Source organism: Engraulis encrasicolus, chromosome 23 (genome assembly GCF_034702125.1).
Source record: "Engraulis encrasicolus isolate BLACKSEA-1 chromosome 23, IST_EnEncr_1.0, whole genome shotgun sequence".
NCBI classification, from domain to species: Eukaryota; Metazoa; Chordata; class Actinopteri; order Clupeiformes; family Engraulidae; genus Engraulis; species Engraulis encrasicolus.
Genome location: NC_085879.1, coordinates 19,208,886 through 19,226,031, shown reverse-complemented (window position 1 = coordinate 19,226,031; position 17,146 = coordinate 19,208,886). Strand labels below are relative to the sequence as shown.

General features: G+C 41.5%; 1 protein-coding gene across 2 annotated transcripts; it reads left to right on the top strand.

Annotated features, from left to right (window-relative positions):
- Nucleotides 1-131: 131 nt before the first annotated feature.
- Nucleotides 132-16,719, top strand: phf6 (PHD finger protein 6). Of its 2 annotated transcripts, none has more exons than XM_063189777.1 (11): nt 132-293; nt 1,855-2,101; nt 2,741-2,842; nt 3,751-3,884; nt 6,853-6,902; nt 10,600-10,769; nt 11,982-12,125; nt 12,587-12,691; nt 12,864-12,997; nt 13,527-13,632; nt 15,626-16,719. In XM_063189777.1, exons 2-10 carry the CDS (start codon nt 1,967-1,969, stop codon nt 13,630-13,632), a joined length of 1,080 nt encoding a protein of 359 aa, XP_063045847.1. In that variant the 5' UTR covers nt 132-293; nt 1,855-1,966; the 3' UTR covers nt 15,626-16,719. The 2 variants fall into 2 exon arrangements, with proteins under 2 accessions (XP_063045847.1, XP_063045848.1); XM_063189778.1 differs by having other exon boundaries at nt 1,852-2,101.
- Nucleotides 16,720-17,146: the final 427 nt, after the last annotated feature.

Genomic DNA, 17,146 nt, shown 5'->3' with positions numbered 1-17,146 from the left:
TGTGTATATTTATTAATGCTTCCTCATTTTCTTTCTTGATTGAACCCCTATCCATCCTCCTGGCATACTATCTTGACGGAGCGTGCGTAAGGGGCGTGCATTTGAATGTCTGACAAACGTGCCTTTTGCAGTAGGCCAACGTCACTCGAATGTTACGCAGTGGAGAAGATCCGCAAGCGTAGCTAACCCAATACCAAGCTCAGTGGGAAGAAGGGTGAAAACACACGCTCGTGGTCACACTTTTCTTTTGCCCCCATCCAGCAGAACAACGTGACAAAAACGCACTTATACGGGTAAGGATTTTGTATGCGCTGCTTCTGCTATATTAGGTAGATAAAGCCTTTGTGTGACGGGATGGCAGCCGGACTAGTTAGCCAAAAAGTCCCTCGTTTTTGAAGCTGAATGTGTTCTGTATTAGCGCTCATAAGAGCGGGTAAAATCGACTCCCACTGCCCATATTCCAATGTGAGATGTTCAGGAATGAATGGGAATCTCTCGTACTACAATCAAGTCATTCCGGAACCCACTTTTTAGCAACAACGTTTCGGCCTTGTGTTGTATCCTTTACCGAGGCCCTAGGAGGGTGTTCGGGGATGGATGTGAACGAGAACCCCAAATGAATCGGAGGCGCACCCCCTTTTCATTTAAAACGAGCATGGGAATTAGTTATCAGTCCAAAGTGAGAGACTTGTGAATTTTATATCAATTAACAAATTCGTCTTGTTTCTCATATACCATCGGTTTCGACCTTTGAGTGAATCACACACGATTGCACTTCTCGTGAAGCTAAAATGAACCCATACATGTTTTGGAAGCACTTTATAACCCTGTTGTTTACTTGGCTACAGTCCGTGCACGTTATGTGTCGCGCGTTGCTAGCGCCAGTGCTGCCCGCCACAGCTAAGTTCCTGTGCAATCATGGCAGCTACGACTGTGGCCAAGGCGTTTCACTGTTAGCAACTGGAAAACACTTATATGGCGTAGACTACTTATTTGAAAGCTAATGTCATGTCTGACAGATAACACAGCATTTTCAGAGTATATGTCTACATTTCAGTTGTCGCTGTTTTTTAACGTTTGAAAGTAAATTGGTGCAAACGAGTAGTGAAGTCGGACACAATGTTCCTCTTGTAACAATGTTACAACAATGTTCTTCTACAATGTTTACATGTACGTTACATGATTTGTTGTTACCTTGGTTTAAGTTATTATGGATTATATTTTTTTCATTTGTTGAAGAGTGTTATCCCTAGAGGATGTTGGTTTCGGTGCCTTCTATAACCCATTTTCTTATAGGGGGAATGTAAAAAGACATTCTCTACAGAATAAAAACTAAGTAAAACCAACAAATAGATCCAACATTAGAAAAGTTCAACAGTACAGTGGCCTGTTGGCAACTCCACTGAGAATTGCTAAACAATTTTGGCCTGCAATGTACCCATGACTCATCATGTAGCTTAGGCCAGAAAGGAATCACCTAGTAAATAAAAAACTAACAACTACAACACGTTTTACATTTTTTTCCCCAGAGTTTAAACATTTCTTAACAGATCTGGTGATAATCCCCTGACGTCATTGATTAATGGATCTATACATATTATTTTTTTCAACCTGTCATCCCAGTGGTCCATCTGATGTCAGAGGAACACTGGCTTATGTCGTTCTAGCTTCCAGCTGATATTTTTGACCATCTTTTACCATCACATGTATGCAATTTATGTATGCAAGTACTTTATTTGCTTTTAAACAATTGTGTAAAAAATAATTGAAAACCTACTGTATTATTACAATGTTATACAGTATCTACAAATGTACAACACTATTTCAAACATTTCTGTTTTTTTCCCTAAGCAGGATTGCATTATAAAAGCCAGCAGGATCTAGGAGTCGACCAAGAGAAAGTGTGAAAGGTGGGGGACACAGAGATAAAGCGAAAGAGAGGAAAAAAGCAGGAGACTTTTTGGCCATGTCTAGTCAAAGGAAAGGACCATCAGCACGGCAAAAAGCAAAATGTGCCTTCTGCCGAACCAACCGGGACAAGGAGTGTGGAACGCTACTGATCTCCGACAACCAGAAGGTGGCAGCCCATCACAAGTGCATGGTAAGAGGAAAGGAGAGAGAGAGAGAGAGAGAGAGAGAGAGAGAGAGAGAGAGAGAGAGAGAGAGAGAGAGAGAGAGAGAGAGAGAGAGAGAGAGAGAGAGAGAGAGAGAGAGAGAGAGAGAGAGAATCAATTGGCCAGGAAGAGTGGGATCAGCCTCCGGGCAGGGATGGTGAGATTCAGAGTAGGAAGTAACTTTCTTGGGAACCAGAATGTCACCAATTAATTCAGAGAGAGATGGTGAAATTACATGGAAGGAAGTATTGTAGTAAGATGACTACCCGAAAGAATTTCACTTATTCAGTAACATTTTGAATAAAGTGATTTATCTGAAAAGATAAAAAAAACACTATTTGAGGCACTCCTTACTAAAGTTAAAAAGCCTTTATTAAATACTGGCTACATGCCTACGCGTTTCGACCCATTGTCTTCATCAGGGCATAAAGTGATTTATCTTTTCTTAAGTTTTAATGACATCTCTTGATACCCACCCACAGAATTGTAGCAAGTCAGTTTCTTAGCAATATTACCTATTTATCAAGCTACTTTTGGATCCAGTAGTATTTCTTTGGAAAAAAAAACATAACAAAACATTATTTCACCGTGTATATACCTTGTGGTTATGCTTCATTGCTCCTCAGCTTTTCTCCTCCGCGCTGGTGACGTCTCACTCTGAAAGTGAAAACATCGGGGGATTTTCCATCGAGGACGTGAAGAAGGAGATCAAGAGGGGGAACAAACTGGTGAGAGAGAGAGAGAGAGAGAGAGAGAGAGAGAGAGAGAGAGAGCACGTCTAACTCATTGGGCTCGTTTTTTGATGGAGCAGTGATGCTTTTGCTATGCACAAGTCGACACTTCTTTCCAAGGACACTTTTATCCAAAGCTTCATACAAAGGAGGACAAAAAGAGTTACAAAATGTGTGGAGAAACAACAGGGTTTCCGAGGAATAGCATGGTTAGTGCAGGGGCGCTTTTGATGAGTCAAGCCAGTACATCTACAGAGAGAAGCCATTCTGGTGTTGTCTTGCCTCAGCTACACACAGGTAGAATGGTCTAGAATGGTTGATTTTGCGTCCTACGACTGTGTTTTATTTAAAAAGAATGAAAAAGTTGGTGTTCAGACACTCGCCCCAAGGTTTGTGTGTTTGAGATTAGCTCTCCTTCGCTGTCTCACAGTTTTGGTCAGAGACAGTTGCGTTACAGGTTCTATTTATAAGGGAATCGTTCCCTCAAATTCATCCAAAACATGGAATCTTACAATGGGGAGCCAGACTAAAATATGAAAAGATAGCTGAGAACTGTGGGGGGGACCAAACTGTTGTAATTATGGTTCAAATTGCCTCTGCACTGCCTTGACCAACATTATGACCACAGCTTTTCAATAGCTATAGCCTCCACCGCCACAAAGCCCACTCCAAAGATCCAAACTGAAACGCAAACAAATTAAAGATGTGATTGGCAGACCTAAGCAAGACCTACTCACCAGGTTAAATTATTCTTGGCCGCTAGATAATTCCATCAATTTAAGCATAAACCAAATGAATGTGTTAGGAAATTAATGACGGAGCTGAGGATTATCCATTAATACTCACACTCATCACACATGAAACCCTTGCTGACTTGCGTCTTGATTTACGTCTTTCCTCCTCAGATGTGCTCCCACTGTCACCGGCCGGGGGCCACCATAGGCTGTGACGTCAAGACGTGCCGGCGGACATACCACTACTACTGTGCTCTCTGGGACAAGGCCCAGACCAAGGAGAACCCCTCACAAGGCATTTACCTGTGAGCCTACAAAACCTTTCTGACGGTTCTTTCTTTTTACATATTATTATTTTGTTCATTTACTTACATTGGTCATGATACAATATTCTTATATTCTTATATCACATCATCGTTTTGTGATTTTTCATTTTCATAACTGGGTGCTGAATCCCACATAAAACATGTTTAGTTTGGTCAGCACTCTTCAGGTTTTTCTTAGTTTATTCTTGAAGAGTGCTGTCCTTCACTTCTGTCCTTCTGTCCTTCACTTCTTTCATTCACTGTATTCTGACATTTCCAATTCCAATACAAAATTTGTTATTAAGGGACCTGAGCACCGGCATTCTTGCTTTCCCATCGAACTGTAGAAGCGCTCTGGGCTACATGGTACATGACTTGTGCTATTCAAGTATAGCCATTAGGGTCATTTCACGTGAAATCAGACACTTTGGGACCCGACCGACCCGGATTTCAATCATACTTGGTGTGCCTTTTTAGTAGCAAGGTAGCACCCCAGAACTGCATTGGTTTGAATCTGACACTAATATTAAGGGAGAAACAGACTAGGAAAGGTTCACATGTGAGGGTAGGACACTATACATTCAGCCTTGAATATATCAGTCAGTGTAAGTCACAAAAAGATGCCTGTGGTATTGTTTGAAAGCTCTTTTCTGGCTCTACATATTACACAATCAGCTTGGAATACAACAACTCTCAGAATATGAATTATGATAAATTGAAAAATTAAAAATTGAATATCTAAAAAAAATGGCCAGTTCCTTGTCCAAACGTAGCCGGCAATGTCATTAGCAACACCTCAAATGCTGGTGTTCGGTTCTTTATTCATTTCAGAGAGAATTCGACTCACAAATATGGCATCATACAGACCACTTACTAATAATATGGTAATACCATAGTAGCATCACATGACAAAACAAAAACAAAACAAAAATGGTCAGTTTCCATGGTCCCAGGTTTCAGAAACTAAGGCAGATGTCCATTTATACACACCAAATGATGATATGTGAATGTTTGAACATTCCTTCTCTGTGTACCTGTGTCATCTTCCCTTTACCGTACTTTAAAGAGATAATCAATGGCTACACTCTCATTTTGTACTCTACCAGTGCATTTGAAGCAGCAGCTGTGTCTTTTGTAGATAATGTACAAGTACGTCCCGTTGCAGTTACAGGTTCCACTACCAGAAGCACATCCTGATGATCCATGACAAGTCTATCTGGTCTGAAGGGAAAAGTGAAGGATGAGATGGTCCCATGAGGAATGCAGGAAGTTCAGTTTTTCACCTCTCCAGTGCTCGGCATACATTCCTCAACACATGCTAGCCACCAGTTGCCATCATATACAGCTACAACATACCCTTTGATGCTTGAAAATGTAACACATTCCTTTACTGAGCTCACTCTTTCAACTCTCCCTTCTCTGAATGCTGAAAATGGCCTAACTTCCACTGTGTCCATTGACAATGGGCAGAAGCTGAGTAGTTTTTGAGTACCTGGAATAGTTCTTGCAGATTCCAACCTTTTCAACAGGTTCTCAGCTTCATGATGGTACATCTCTGTTGTGGCAAACTGGTAATGGATGTTCTTGAGAGAGATGCACCATCATGAAGCTGAGAACCTGTTGAAGAGGTTTGAATCTGCAAGAACTATTCCAGGTACTCAAAAACTACACAGCTTCTGCCCATTGTCAATGGACATTAGGCCATTTCCCGCATTCAGAGAAGGAGTTGAAAGAGTGAGCTCAGTAAAGGAATCTGTTACATTTTCAAGCATCAAAGGGTATGTTGTAGCTGTATATGATGGCAACTGGTGGCTAGCATGTGTTAAGGAATGTATGCTGAGCACTGGAGAGGTGAAACTGAACTTCCTGCATCCTCATGGACCATCTCCATCCTTCACTTTTCCCTTCAGACCAGATAGACTTGTCATGGATCATCAGGATGTGCTTCTGGTAGTGGAACCTGTAACTGCAAAGGGACGTACTTATACATTATCTACAAAAGACACAGCTGCTGCTTCAAATGCACTGGTAGAGTACAAAATGAGAGTGTAGCCATTGATTATCTCTTTAAAGTACGGTAAAGGGAAGATGACACAGGTACACAGAGAAGGAATGTTCAAACATTCACATATCATCATTTGGTGTGTATAAATGGACATCTGCCCTAGTTCCTGAAACCTGGGACCATGGAAACTGACCATTTTTGTTTTGTTTTTGTTTTGTCATGTGATGCTACTATGGTATTACCATATTATTAGTAAGTGGTCTGTATGATGCCATATTTGTGAGTCAAATTCTCTCTGAAATGAATAAAGAACCGAACACCAGCATTTGAGGTGTTGCTAATGACATTGCCGGCTACATTTGGACAAGGAACTGGAAGTTTTTTAGATATTCAATTTTTAATTTTTCAATTTATCATAATTCATATTCTGAGAGTTGTTGTATTCCAAGCTGATTGTGTAATATGTAGAGCCAGAAAAGAGCTTTCAAACAATACCACAGGCATCTTTTTGTGACTTACACTGACTGATATATTCAAGGCTGAATGTATAGTGTCCTACCCTCACATGTGAACCTTTCCTAGTCTGTTTCTCCCTTAATATTAGTGTCAGATTCAAACCAATGCAGTTCTGGGGTGCTACCTTGCTACTAAAAAGGCACACCAAGTATGATTGAAATCCGGGTCGGTCGGGTCCCAAAGTGTCTGATTTCACGTGAAATGACCCATTATTATTGTTGTATTATTATAATGTTGATACACCTATCATATCAGCAAGTGCATAGTATTACTCTTCTGTTTCCAACTCGATAGTTTCCAACTAAATTGTGTTCTGGTGTATATTTTGCTCGTCTTATCTGTTTTGTTTGCAACAGCCTTGAGTGAGAGTCATTATTATTATAGTGTTGTTGTTATTGTGTTATTATGATATTTACAGCTTTCTTTCTTTTCAATATCCCATTGCAGAGTGTACTGTCGCAAACACAGGGACGCCATCCAAGATGCCAGCGATGATGGTAATGTCTTTACAGCTAAGCTTTTAGAAGTCGACATCTATATTTATTTGTATCTTTTTTTTAAACTATATGGAGCCGTACTTAACGAGAGCCAACATTCTAAGGGTGTGCTGGAAGTGTATGCGGAGAGGAAGGGAGAAAGTTAAAGACACAGTCCATTTAAGAGGAGGCAAAATGCCAGACTAGAATACCCGAGAACAGAGTCTTACGTCCGTGGAAGGGCCAATTGTCTGTCTGTCTGTCTGTCCTGTTCGGGCAGGCCATGGCACTGCCTTATCTGATCATAATGAGCCACTCCAACGCCAGGTGTGTGAAAGTGTGTGAGTGGGGATTGGATGTCCGCCCTGGCAGCAATTGCTCTGGCCTGTTATGAAGGCCAGTAGAGGATGATCAAAGGTGTCCCTGGAACTAAGTTAAAATGTACAGGCCAAAATTGATAGCAAGAAACATGTTTTTTTTTGCCATTTTTTCCCCCTGAAATACTAAAGTGATTGGGGACTGAAGGAGGTATTCATAGTTATCACAAGAAACGTATTCATGTAATCTTGCCAATGACAGACAGTTCAGTTGAGATGTGTCAGTATGCATGCCGGAAGGGATAGTAACAGGGAAAGGATAGTCTTAACTCAGCCTTTTTTCTTTTTTTCTTTTTTTCTTTTTTGAATAACTACAAATCATATGTAAATTAGTGAATAGCAGGTTGGTACAATTTTAAGTACTTGTACATTTCAAAACCTATATGTTGAATGCTGAAACCATAATACGTATTCATATTTTTTGCTACATTGCGAAACTAGACAGTCCAACACACTTTATGTGGGATTTTTGGTAATTTTGTGAGTAAAACACGGACATAGATGACAATCAAAATGTAGCAATCTAGCAAACATAAAGATAGATGCATCTCTTGCTATGAAAATAGAAACAGTGGTTTTGCTACCTCTCTTGACATTGTTTAGCTTGCAACATGTTTTGAATCGAGAAAAACATCCTGTTTGCATCCTTTGACAGCCTCGAGTGTCACCTTTCAAATGAGTCTGTATACGTCTGTAGCTCTAACACGAGATATGCTATGGCTTTACAAACAACATCAAGCATGGTCTGGATTGCTGGCATTCTAACTAGAATTCCAAAAACAGCATGGCAGTTAATGTGTTAAAGGGACACTCCACCCATTTTGCATTAGGCTTTCCATTGCTAGACACCCAGTCATACTTTTGAATGGTCTTGCAAAAATCTCTCAATTCCCCCTGAGATAGGAGAAACCCGCATTCATCTCTTAACACTTCCTATGTCAATGATGTAAAAATGGTCATTTTGCATCATCGACATAGGAAGTGTAAGAGAGGTGGATTTCTGTTGAGACTACAAGCCTTTTTCCCACCTTTTCAACCCCGCCCATAGGGGGTTGGACCTAATGCTCTAACAGACCTATCACAGATCAGTGTCCCAGTGCTTTTGAAATCACTGGCATTGAGGCTCCGGTAAGCAGTGTTGCCAGATTGGGGTGTTTCCCAACCAATTGGGCTGCTTGGGATAGCCGTCTGCGGGTAAAAATGGCATTTTACAGGAAAACTTGCCCAATCTTTCCCATCGACATCAATAGAATTGGGCGGGATTTAGTGCTTCCAGGCGGGTTTTGAGCATTTTTTTGGGCTGGAAATCATCAGCCTCATCTGGCAACACTGCCAGTAAGTCACTGGCATAGCTGGAAAGGAGAAGCTGGAGCACACTGCAGCTTAGTTTTCAAGACTTTATTTTTTGCACACACCCGACCAACGTTTCGGTGTTGCTACACCTTCTTCAGAGTCAAATGATGGCAAGAGAGAGACACACATTTCAAGACTTGACATTCACAGGTGATCCCACTTGGTTTGGCTAAATTGGTCTCATCTCATTGCAGGTAATTGACCCCAACACCAGGACAAGATTGCAGACAATTAGACAGAGAGGCTTCGTAGAAAGGCATTTTGGATTCATACTCTAAATTCAGTGGAGCCTCAGGGCATAAATGAGGAACACAATATGTCTTGCTCTCTGTAACAAATTGTTCCAGCATCGCGGCTGTGGTCTTGAAATAATTGTAGCTGTGGTTTTATTGTTCTTTGTGTTTAATGTTCTTTGTGTATTGTTTTTTTCACTTTTTTATTTTGATTTGGGAATTTGGCAAGCTGTCTAATTGTCTACAATCTTGTCCTGGTGTTGGGGGGTGGGGTCAATTACCTGCAATACTCATGAACGGCGTGACGTTTTCCATGTGCGTTACGCCCATTTGTGGGGGAAAACAACCCATGCAAGTCAATTGGTGATGTTGGGGTTTAATAAACGAAAGATACGGACCTGTAGACTAGCGTTGTTCACGCGCAGCATGCCGAAAACGTGTTGTGTTGCCAGCTGTTCAAATAATATAGCCAAACAGTCGTGGCTGAAGCATGGAATGTGTTCATTTAGGCTAGCCGATGTAGAATGTAAGTAAATGAGGCATTCGGTTTGTTTTCACCCATAAAGGGGCGTAACGCAAATTTAAGAGCAAAGTACCCGGATGGCCGTTCATGAGTATGAGATCAGACCAATTTAGCCAAACCAAGTAGGATCACCTGTGAATGTCAAGTCTTGAAATGTGTGTCTCTCTCTTGCTATCATTTGACTCTGAAGAAGGTGTAGCAACACAGAAACGTTGGTCGCGTGTGTGCACAAAATAAAGTCTTGAAAACTAAGCTGCAGTGTGCTCCAGCTTCTCCTTTTCAGTGATGTCTGTCCCACTGTGATGCACCTGCAAGCAGGGTTGCCAGATGAGGCTGATGATTTCCAGCCCAAAAAATGCTCAAAACCAGCCTAGAAGCTCAAAATCCCGCCCAATTCTATTGATTTCTATGGCTAAAATTGGGCGGGTTTTTCTGCTAAATGCCATTTTTACCCGCACGCGACCATCCTGCAGCCCAATTGGGCAGGAAACAGCCCAATCTGGCAACACTGCCTGCAAGCTGAGGGAGGGATGATGCATAGAGTCCCAAATAACTGGGTGTGGCCTGTGGAACTTGAGCATCGCAGTGCATTATGGGGATTGTTGTCACAAATCCACAAGCACTAAAAAGTCATTTTCTGCCTTTTCTTGGCCAAGAAGGCACCAAATTAGAAATGTATGTTACTATTCTACTATAAATATGACCCACTTTCAGTAACATATTCATGTCTCCACTGGTGGAATGCCCCTTTAAGAGGCCGCTTGCCTGACCTGTCGTAGTACTTTACTCTGGTAAGGGCCCCACATATGGTCTTGCACTCTTGTTGTAATGTACACATCCAAATGGTGCACCACATTCCATCCCGTGTGTGTGTGTGTGTGTGTGTGTGTGTGTGTGTGTGTGCGCGCGCGCGGCAACAAGCACAAGACTGCTCTTTGTAAATGTTTGTGCTGTGTTGCTTTTTAGTAAATATCGATCCTCTTATTAAATAAAATATTCAAGGTATGAGTGTGTCTGTGTGCTCACAATTGTGTGGGGGTGCCATGCACTTTAAAAGTGGTCTTGGTGAATGTTTGGTCCTCGTAAAATAATTCATTTTTCTGTGTGTCTGTGTCAACAGACACAACACTACCCTTTGCAAATATTTGTCTTCTGTCTTGCTTTTTGATGTGTATTGATCCTGCCAATTCAAATGTAATAATGTGTGTGTGTGTGTGTGTGTGTCCTAACAGAAGAGCAGCCGGCGACTGAGGAGGCCAACGACTCGGACTCGTCTCCGCCTAGAGGTCGGGGGCGGGGCCGCTTCGAGAAGAGCCGCCTCAAGGGCCTGTCCAGGGGCCAGTCGGACGACACGCGTTCCACCTCATCCCAGGGGCCTGACGACACAGAAAGCTCCTCGCATGTAAGACGCCAACACCACTGTCCAACGTCCAAGCAACATTGATCAGTTTTTAGGCTTAAAATCATGTTTCTAAAGTCACTTCAATGATACGTCAGCTTGTCATAGGGGAAAGGCACCCAGAGCTTCTCACATGTAGGGCATTAACCAACGCTGGCCTTAAACTTTCACACAGGTCACTAGGGCTGTAACAATACACTCAACTCACATTTCGATTCGTATCACGATTTTTGACCTACGGTTCGATACACCCCACGATTTCTGAAATGTATCTCCACTGAAGTTTGGAAACACTATCACATCAAATCATAAGGTTGTTTTCTGGACTAATGGGTAATAAAACTTTGAAAGGGCGTATCACGATACTGCCTCCTTGTATCACGATACAGTATCGTGACTCTGTGTTCGATACACTATCGTTACAGCCCTACAGGTCACACATTGTACCTTGTTTTGCCTGTGTCTTCTGTAACTCCCCGCATGTTTGTATGTTGTTATTTTTGACCTCTTTTTTTATGTCGCTTTGGTTCAAAGTGGCTGCTAAATGTAATATAATCACGTAGATGAGAAAGATATCGTCTGCGTTCATGCACTTCACAATCTGGTGCATCACGGGAGAGAACTATGTTTTTCCCTTAATGTGACATAATGTAATGCATACAACCAGATATGGACATCCCAGGTCCAGAAAGTAAAACTCCTTTCATATGGTTGATCCATCCAGTTCACTACGACTAAACCAGCTGAGCCATTGGTAGATGACATGATTAGTGAAATCACCTGAGGTGAGAAGGAATACACGGCAGGATCTGATGCAAAAACTTGTCTCGGATATGTGTCTGTGTGAACTTCACCCACAGTTTAAGAACTCTTAAATGGGTGGCCGAGTGAGGAAACAGGGATTTATAAAGATGATGATGGTGTGCATTTCAAAGAATGTGGTTGATGCAGCAGAGATGTGTAGGACATCTGTGTTGATGTTGGCAATGAATGGATGCTGTGGTGTGTGAGCACTGCATCCAACCCATATTTCGATATCTTTGCAGATACTCAGCCTCCTCCTCTTGCTGTCAGTGCTTTTTGCTGTTGCAAACCCCAACATATGCCACACTTTGCTTCGATAAGTGTCTAATCTCTCTCTTTCTCTCTCTCTCTCTCTCTCTCTCTCTCTCTCTCTCTCTCTCTCTTTCTGTGTGTGTGTGTTTTGCTCTCCAGCGAGACAGGTCTCCTCTGAGAGGCAGTCCCAGTGACTCGGGGCTTCGCTGTGGTTTCTGTCACGCCGGGGAGGAGGAGAACGAGACGCGAGGCGTGCTACACGCCGACAACGCCAAGAAGGTGGCAGCTCACTACAAATGCATGGTACGTGACGTGGCAAGGGTTGTGAAGCTTACCGCGTGCAGTAGGAAAAGCACTGACTTAAATTCACATGATCCATGCCAGGGGTTGTCAACCTACATTTTGCATCAGGAAGAACCGAAATCTATTTCGATTGGCATAGAATGTGCAAGAACCTTGGGTTGCCAACATTGCGTATAAAGGAAAAGTTGAGGGTATACTATGTGTAGGACAATTTGTCACTTATTAAAAGGTATTTGTGCAGGTCCTTAAAAATTTAAATAAATAAGGATTTTAGAAAGACTTACAGTTTTCCTTTTATGTTGACTTATTTTTATTTCTAGCTAAATATTGGCAGCCATTTTATTATTACACATGCTCTCTGTTTTGAGATCACCAATACTATAAATAGTTTCCCATTCTAGTTTACATATGCTGCTTTCCATATTGTTAATGTATGCATGTTTTTTTTTCTCTCCCAAAAGCTCTTTTCCTCGGGCACTGTTCAGCTCACCACCACATCTCGCGCAGAATTCGGTAACTTTGATGTGAAGACGGTTATTCAAGAAATCAAAAGAGGGAAAAGAATGGTAAGGTGAAAAACAAAACATTTGGTCTCCTTGGGGTGAGAAATGTGTTATATGAAGGATTTGGGTAGCCACTGTGCACTACTTTATCTTTGGTACCTATGTCCAACTGTACATGGGAGATTTCTGTAGTCCTATGCTTATTTACGTATACTTACTTATTATCTCTCTGCAGAAATGCACTCTGTGCAGTCAGTTGGGTGCGACCATAGGCTGTGAGATTAAGGCGTGTGTGAAGACCTACCATTACCACTGTGGGGTGCAGGACAAGGCCAAATACATAGAGAACATGGCACGAGGCATCTACAAGTAAGTACACTAACCCTCATTTAAAAAAGGGAGCTTAGAGACACAAATCCACACTGTTCAATTAGTTTGACTGTTCCACACATTCACCATACAGTATAGACATGTAATACTATCATATAAAATATGTCAGCAATTGCATATGGCCCTACTGTGCACACTACATACAGTATGTAGAATCGTACTGTGAAATGGAAATAATAAACATGTAGGCAACAGGGCTTGACAAACATTTTTGCTCACTGACGTCTGTGGTTAGTAGCTTTCCATAAAAACTAGCCATTCAGCCTATTTGATTTTGTTATCAGTTGTTTGTCTTTACGATCATATTTTGCATCTGAGTGGTCTGTGCTACTGAAATTGTTACTAGCCACAGACAAGTTTTACCAGCATTTGGGCGGTTGGCATGTGCCAATGTCAAGCCCTGATAGGTACCTAACATTAGCAGGAATTTATACCTATATGTACTGTATGTAATAGGATGTACAAAGCAAGACCGTGCATGTTCAAGTTGGTGTTCTCTCGTCCACAGGCTGTACTGTAAGAACCACAGTGGGAATGAGGAGCGAGATGAGGAGGACGAGGAAAGGGAGAACCGCAGCAGAGAGAGGGCTGCCGGACAGCTCAACGGCAACTAGGTAACACTGCACTGCACTGGGAAAACTAGACTGCCTGTGCAGTCGCCTTCGACTGCTTAAGGTATATCCCCGAAACGCAACGCTTCCAGTCCCCCATCATTCCTACCACTCCCGTCCACCTTTTCATAAACATATATGATAAATACAAAATTTTAAAGAAATATATTTAATATCTATACATAAATCAATGACGTGCATAGGCTTAAAACCAAATGACTATTGTGAAAATGAAGCAAAAAATGGGGCAAATGGTAACACTGTTTTAATGGTTCACTATTACAGTGAATATACCACATTAGGTACAGTGTAATAACCATTGTAACGATATTTAATACCATGTAATACCAGTGTAACACCATGTACCAATTTTGTACTTAACGCTCCGCGTTTCGGGGATATAATAATAATAATGGCAACTAAAGTCAAACTTTGTGTTCAACCGGTTTGCAACATTTTGTTGAACCTTTCATTTGATTTGGCCAACCCACAACACAGTTTCTTGCGTCTTGGCCTCAGAGAAAGTGTACTTTGTCAACCACACTATCAAACAGACCTCACATTTTTTAATGTTTGTCATTAACAGTTGTGATTTCCAGAAATTACCATGTTATATTATCAAGTGTATGGCTCTGGTGTTTGAATCCACCGTACCCATTTTACTCGTGTTATGTGAATTTATAGTTAAAAGCTTTATTGTTTTTGCTGTTTTCATTATATCCCCGAAACGCGGAGCGTCGGGGATGTAATGGTTTTGCGTGCGCCTCCGCCGCCTCCGCGTCCGCAAGGTCTTTCGTGTTAACGCGATAACTTTTGGACGGATGTTTGGATTTGTCCCAGATTTTTTGGGTGAATGCTCTAGGGCAGGTTCATGAACTGATTCGAGTTTGGAGGTCAACACTTTCAAGATGGCTGAATTCAAGATGGCCGAATTTTTGTTTGGTCCATAACTTCTGACCGGGTGGATGGATTTGTCCCAGATTTGGTGTGTGAATGCTCTAGGGTAGGTTCATGAACTGATTCGAGTTTGGAGGTCAACACTTTCAAGATGGCTGAATTCAAGATGGCCGAATTTTTGTTTGGTCCATAACCTCTGACTGGGTGGATGGATTTGTCCCAGATTTGGTGTGTGAATGCTCTAGGGTAGGTTCATGAACTGATTCGAGTTTGGAGGTCAACACTTTCAAGATGGCTGAATTCAAGATGGCCGAATTTTTGTTTGGCCCATAACTACTGACCGGGTGGATGGATTTGTCTCAGATTTTGTGTGTGAATGCTCTAGGGTAGGTTCATGAACTGATTCGAGTTTGGAAGACAACACTTTCAAAATGGCGGAATTTTCATTTGGCCCATAACTTCTGACTGGGTGGATTGATTTGCCCGGTAACACCTTATTTTAATGGTTCACCATTTCAGTGAATCTACCATATTAGGTACAGTGTAATAACCAATGTAACAATATTTAATACCATGTAATACTAGTGTAATACCAGTGTAACAATATGCAATATCAGGTACAGTGTAATAACGAGTGTAATAGTATGCAATACCATGTAATATAGTGTAATACCAGTGTAACATTATGCAATACCATGTAATAGCACTTACGCACAAACACATGATGTAAGTAAAAAAATGGCGGTGTTACACTGGTATCACATTGTATTAAATATTGTTACACTGGTTATTACACTGTACCTAATGTGGTATATCCACTGAACCATTAAAACAGTATTACCATTTGCCCCATTTTTTGCTTAATTTTCACAATAGCCGTTTGGTTTTAAGCCTATGCACGTCATGTCACCTCTGTATGTATCATATACGTTTACGAAATGGTGGACGGGAGTGGTAGGAATGATGAGGGACTGGAAGCGTCGCGTTTCGGGGATATACCTTAAGCAGTCGAAGGCGACTAGTTAAGTAGTATAAAAGTGTGTTTCACTCCTACTCACTACTCACTCATTTCATTAATATGTTTTGTTTTCTCTTACAGATGCAGCTTAATGTTGCAAGCGTCAGACCCATAAGGAGATATCATGTGGAGGAAATAAAACAGATATTTTTATATGGTGGTGTACTCACAAACTGTCGGCCAGCCCTCTCGATATCTTATAGTTTCCCATGTGCCCTCTTTGACGCATACTCCTTACTCATTAATGGTCAGCAACAACAAGAACCACCACCCTCTACTCTTGTGTGTGTATACCGTATACATACAAACACACGCTCACCAGAAACGTTTCTTCAGCTCCAGTCAAACTTCAGAAGACTTTGAAGGCAGGAGGCCTTTGGAGATGGAGAGATAGTTGGAGATAAAAACAAACAAACAAACAAACTGTACTGTAAAGGTGACAGACAAACTCACTTTGCTATGAATGCATACTTACTGAGGAATGATGAGGCGGGTCATGAAAGCACTGTCTCACAATGTGACTGAATGTACTGTACTCCAGACAATTCCTTGTGACTTTACTACACGTATACAGTACAGTGCGCTCTTACTGGATTGATATTCAATTGAGGCTGCCGTCTTCTCATTTTTACTATTCATCTTCTCTTCCAAATCTTGAACCTTTTAATAACTCTGTTGCTGTAATTTTTCTGTCGATATGATTCTCTTATTTGTTTTTGTTTTGAAATGTGTATTATATTTTACTACCGTGTAATAATCATGATTAATATTGGATATCAGTGGCTTCCTTTATAGTCTCAGTCAGGATTAAAGATCATCTGCTAGCATGCTTTTTTTTATTTACCAAATTGCACGTCATGTTTTTATTTTAAAACTAATCTCCTTTTTGATTAAAAAAAATACAGGCTGAAGTGACAGCTGGCACCTGAAGCCTGAACACAGCAGTGTAATCAAAAAAAAAGTTTTGAAATGAACCGCTAGGGTGCAGCAAAGAGCTGCAGGCCGTGGGCCAATTTTCCATAGGCTGTGAATCATAGGAGTCCTCATATTTATGTAAGGTTATGACAGTTTGGTTAGCTGGTACTATTAGAAACACTTTTATTATATCTTACATATTTAGGTGTTCCATGCAGTGATGGTATTTGCACTCTGTGCTACTCACGAGGGCAAACGTGTAGGCTATTTGACATTTGTGGTTTTGAATGGGTAACAACCTTTCAGTTAATGGGAGGCTAACATGACATGAGGGAAAAAATGACTTGGATTGTACCAATGAATCATACCCATACACAAACGATTGGTTTCTTGAGGGTTGGGACTTGGGAGGCCCCACTGAAACTGCATGCTGCCAAGGTGTGGAATGTCACAGTCCGCCGCCCTCTGGCAGGCTAGGTGGGTGGCATGCACGTGTAAAATTATTCATGAAGGAGGGAGACCACATCTTAGTTATATTCACTTGTATACCCATATCCATGTGTGTACAATAACGAATTTGGACAGTGCAGCTGTAGAGTTGCGTTGGTTGGGACTGTTGAATACAAGAGTAGAACACGCGCAACCCTTGGAGAGAAGAACATTGTGGGCGGTACACTTTGATTTCCT

Bases quoted from the DNA above. Each gene is read 5' to 3' on its own strand.
- phf6 (XM_063189777.1), top strand. From the start codon at position 1,967: ATGTCTAGTCAAAGGAAAGGACCATCAGCACGGCAAAAAGCAAAATGT. The intron at 12,692-12,863 runs GTAAGGTGAAAA...ATCTCTCTGCAG, and splicing joins TCAAAAGAGGGAAAAGAATG to AAATGCACTCTGTGCAGTCA. The intron at 12,998-13,526 runs GTAAGTACACTA...TCTCGTCCACAG, and splicing joins ATGGCACGAGGCATCTACAA to GCTGTACTGTAAGAACCACA.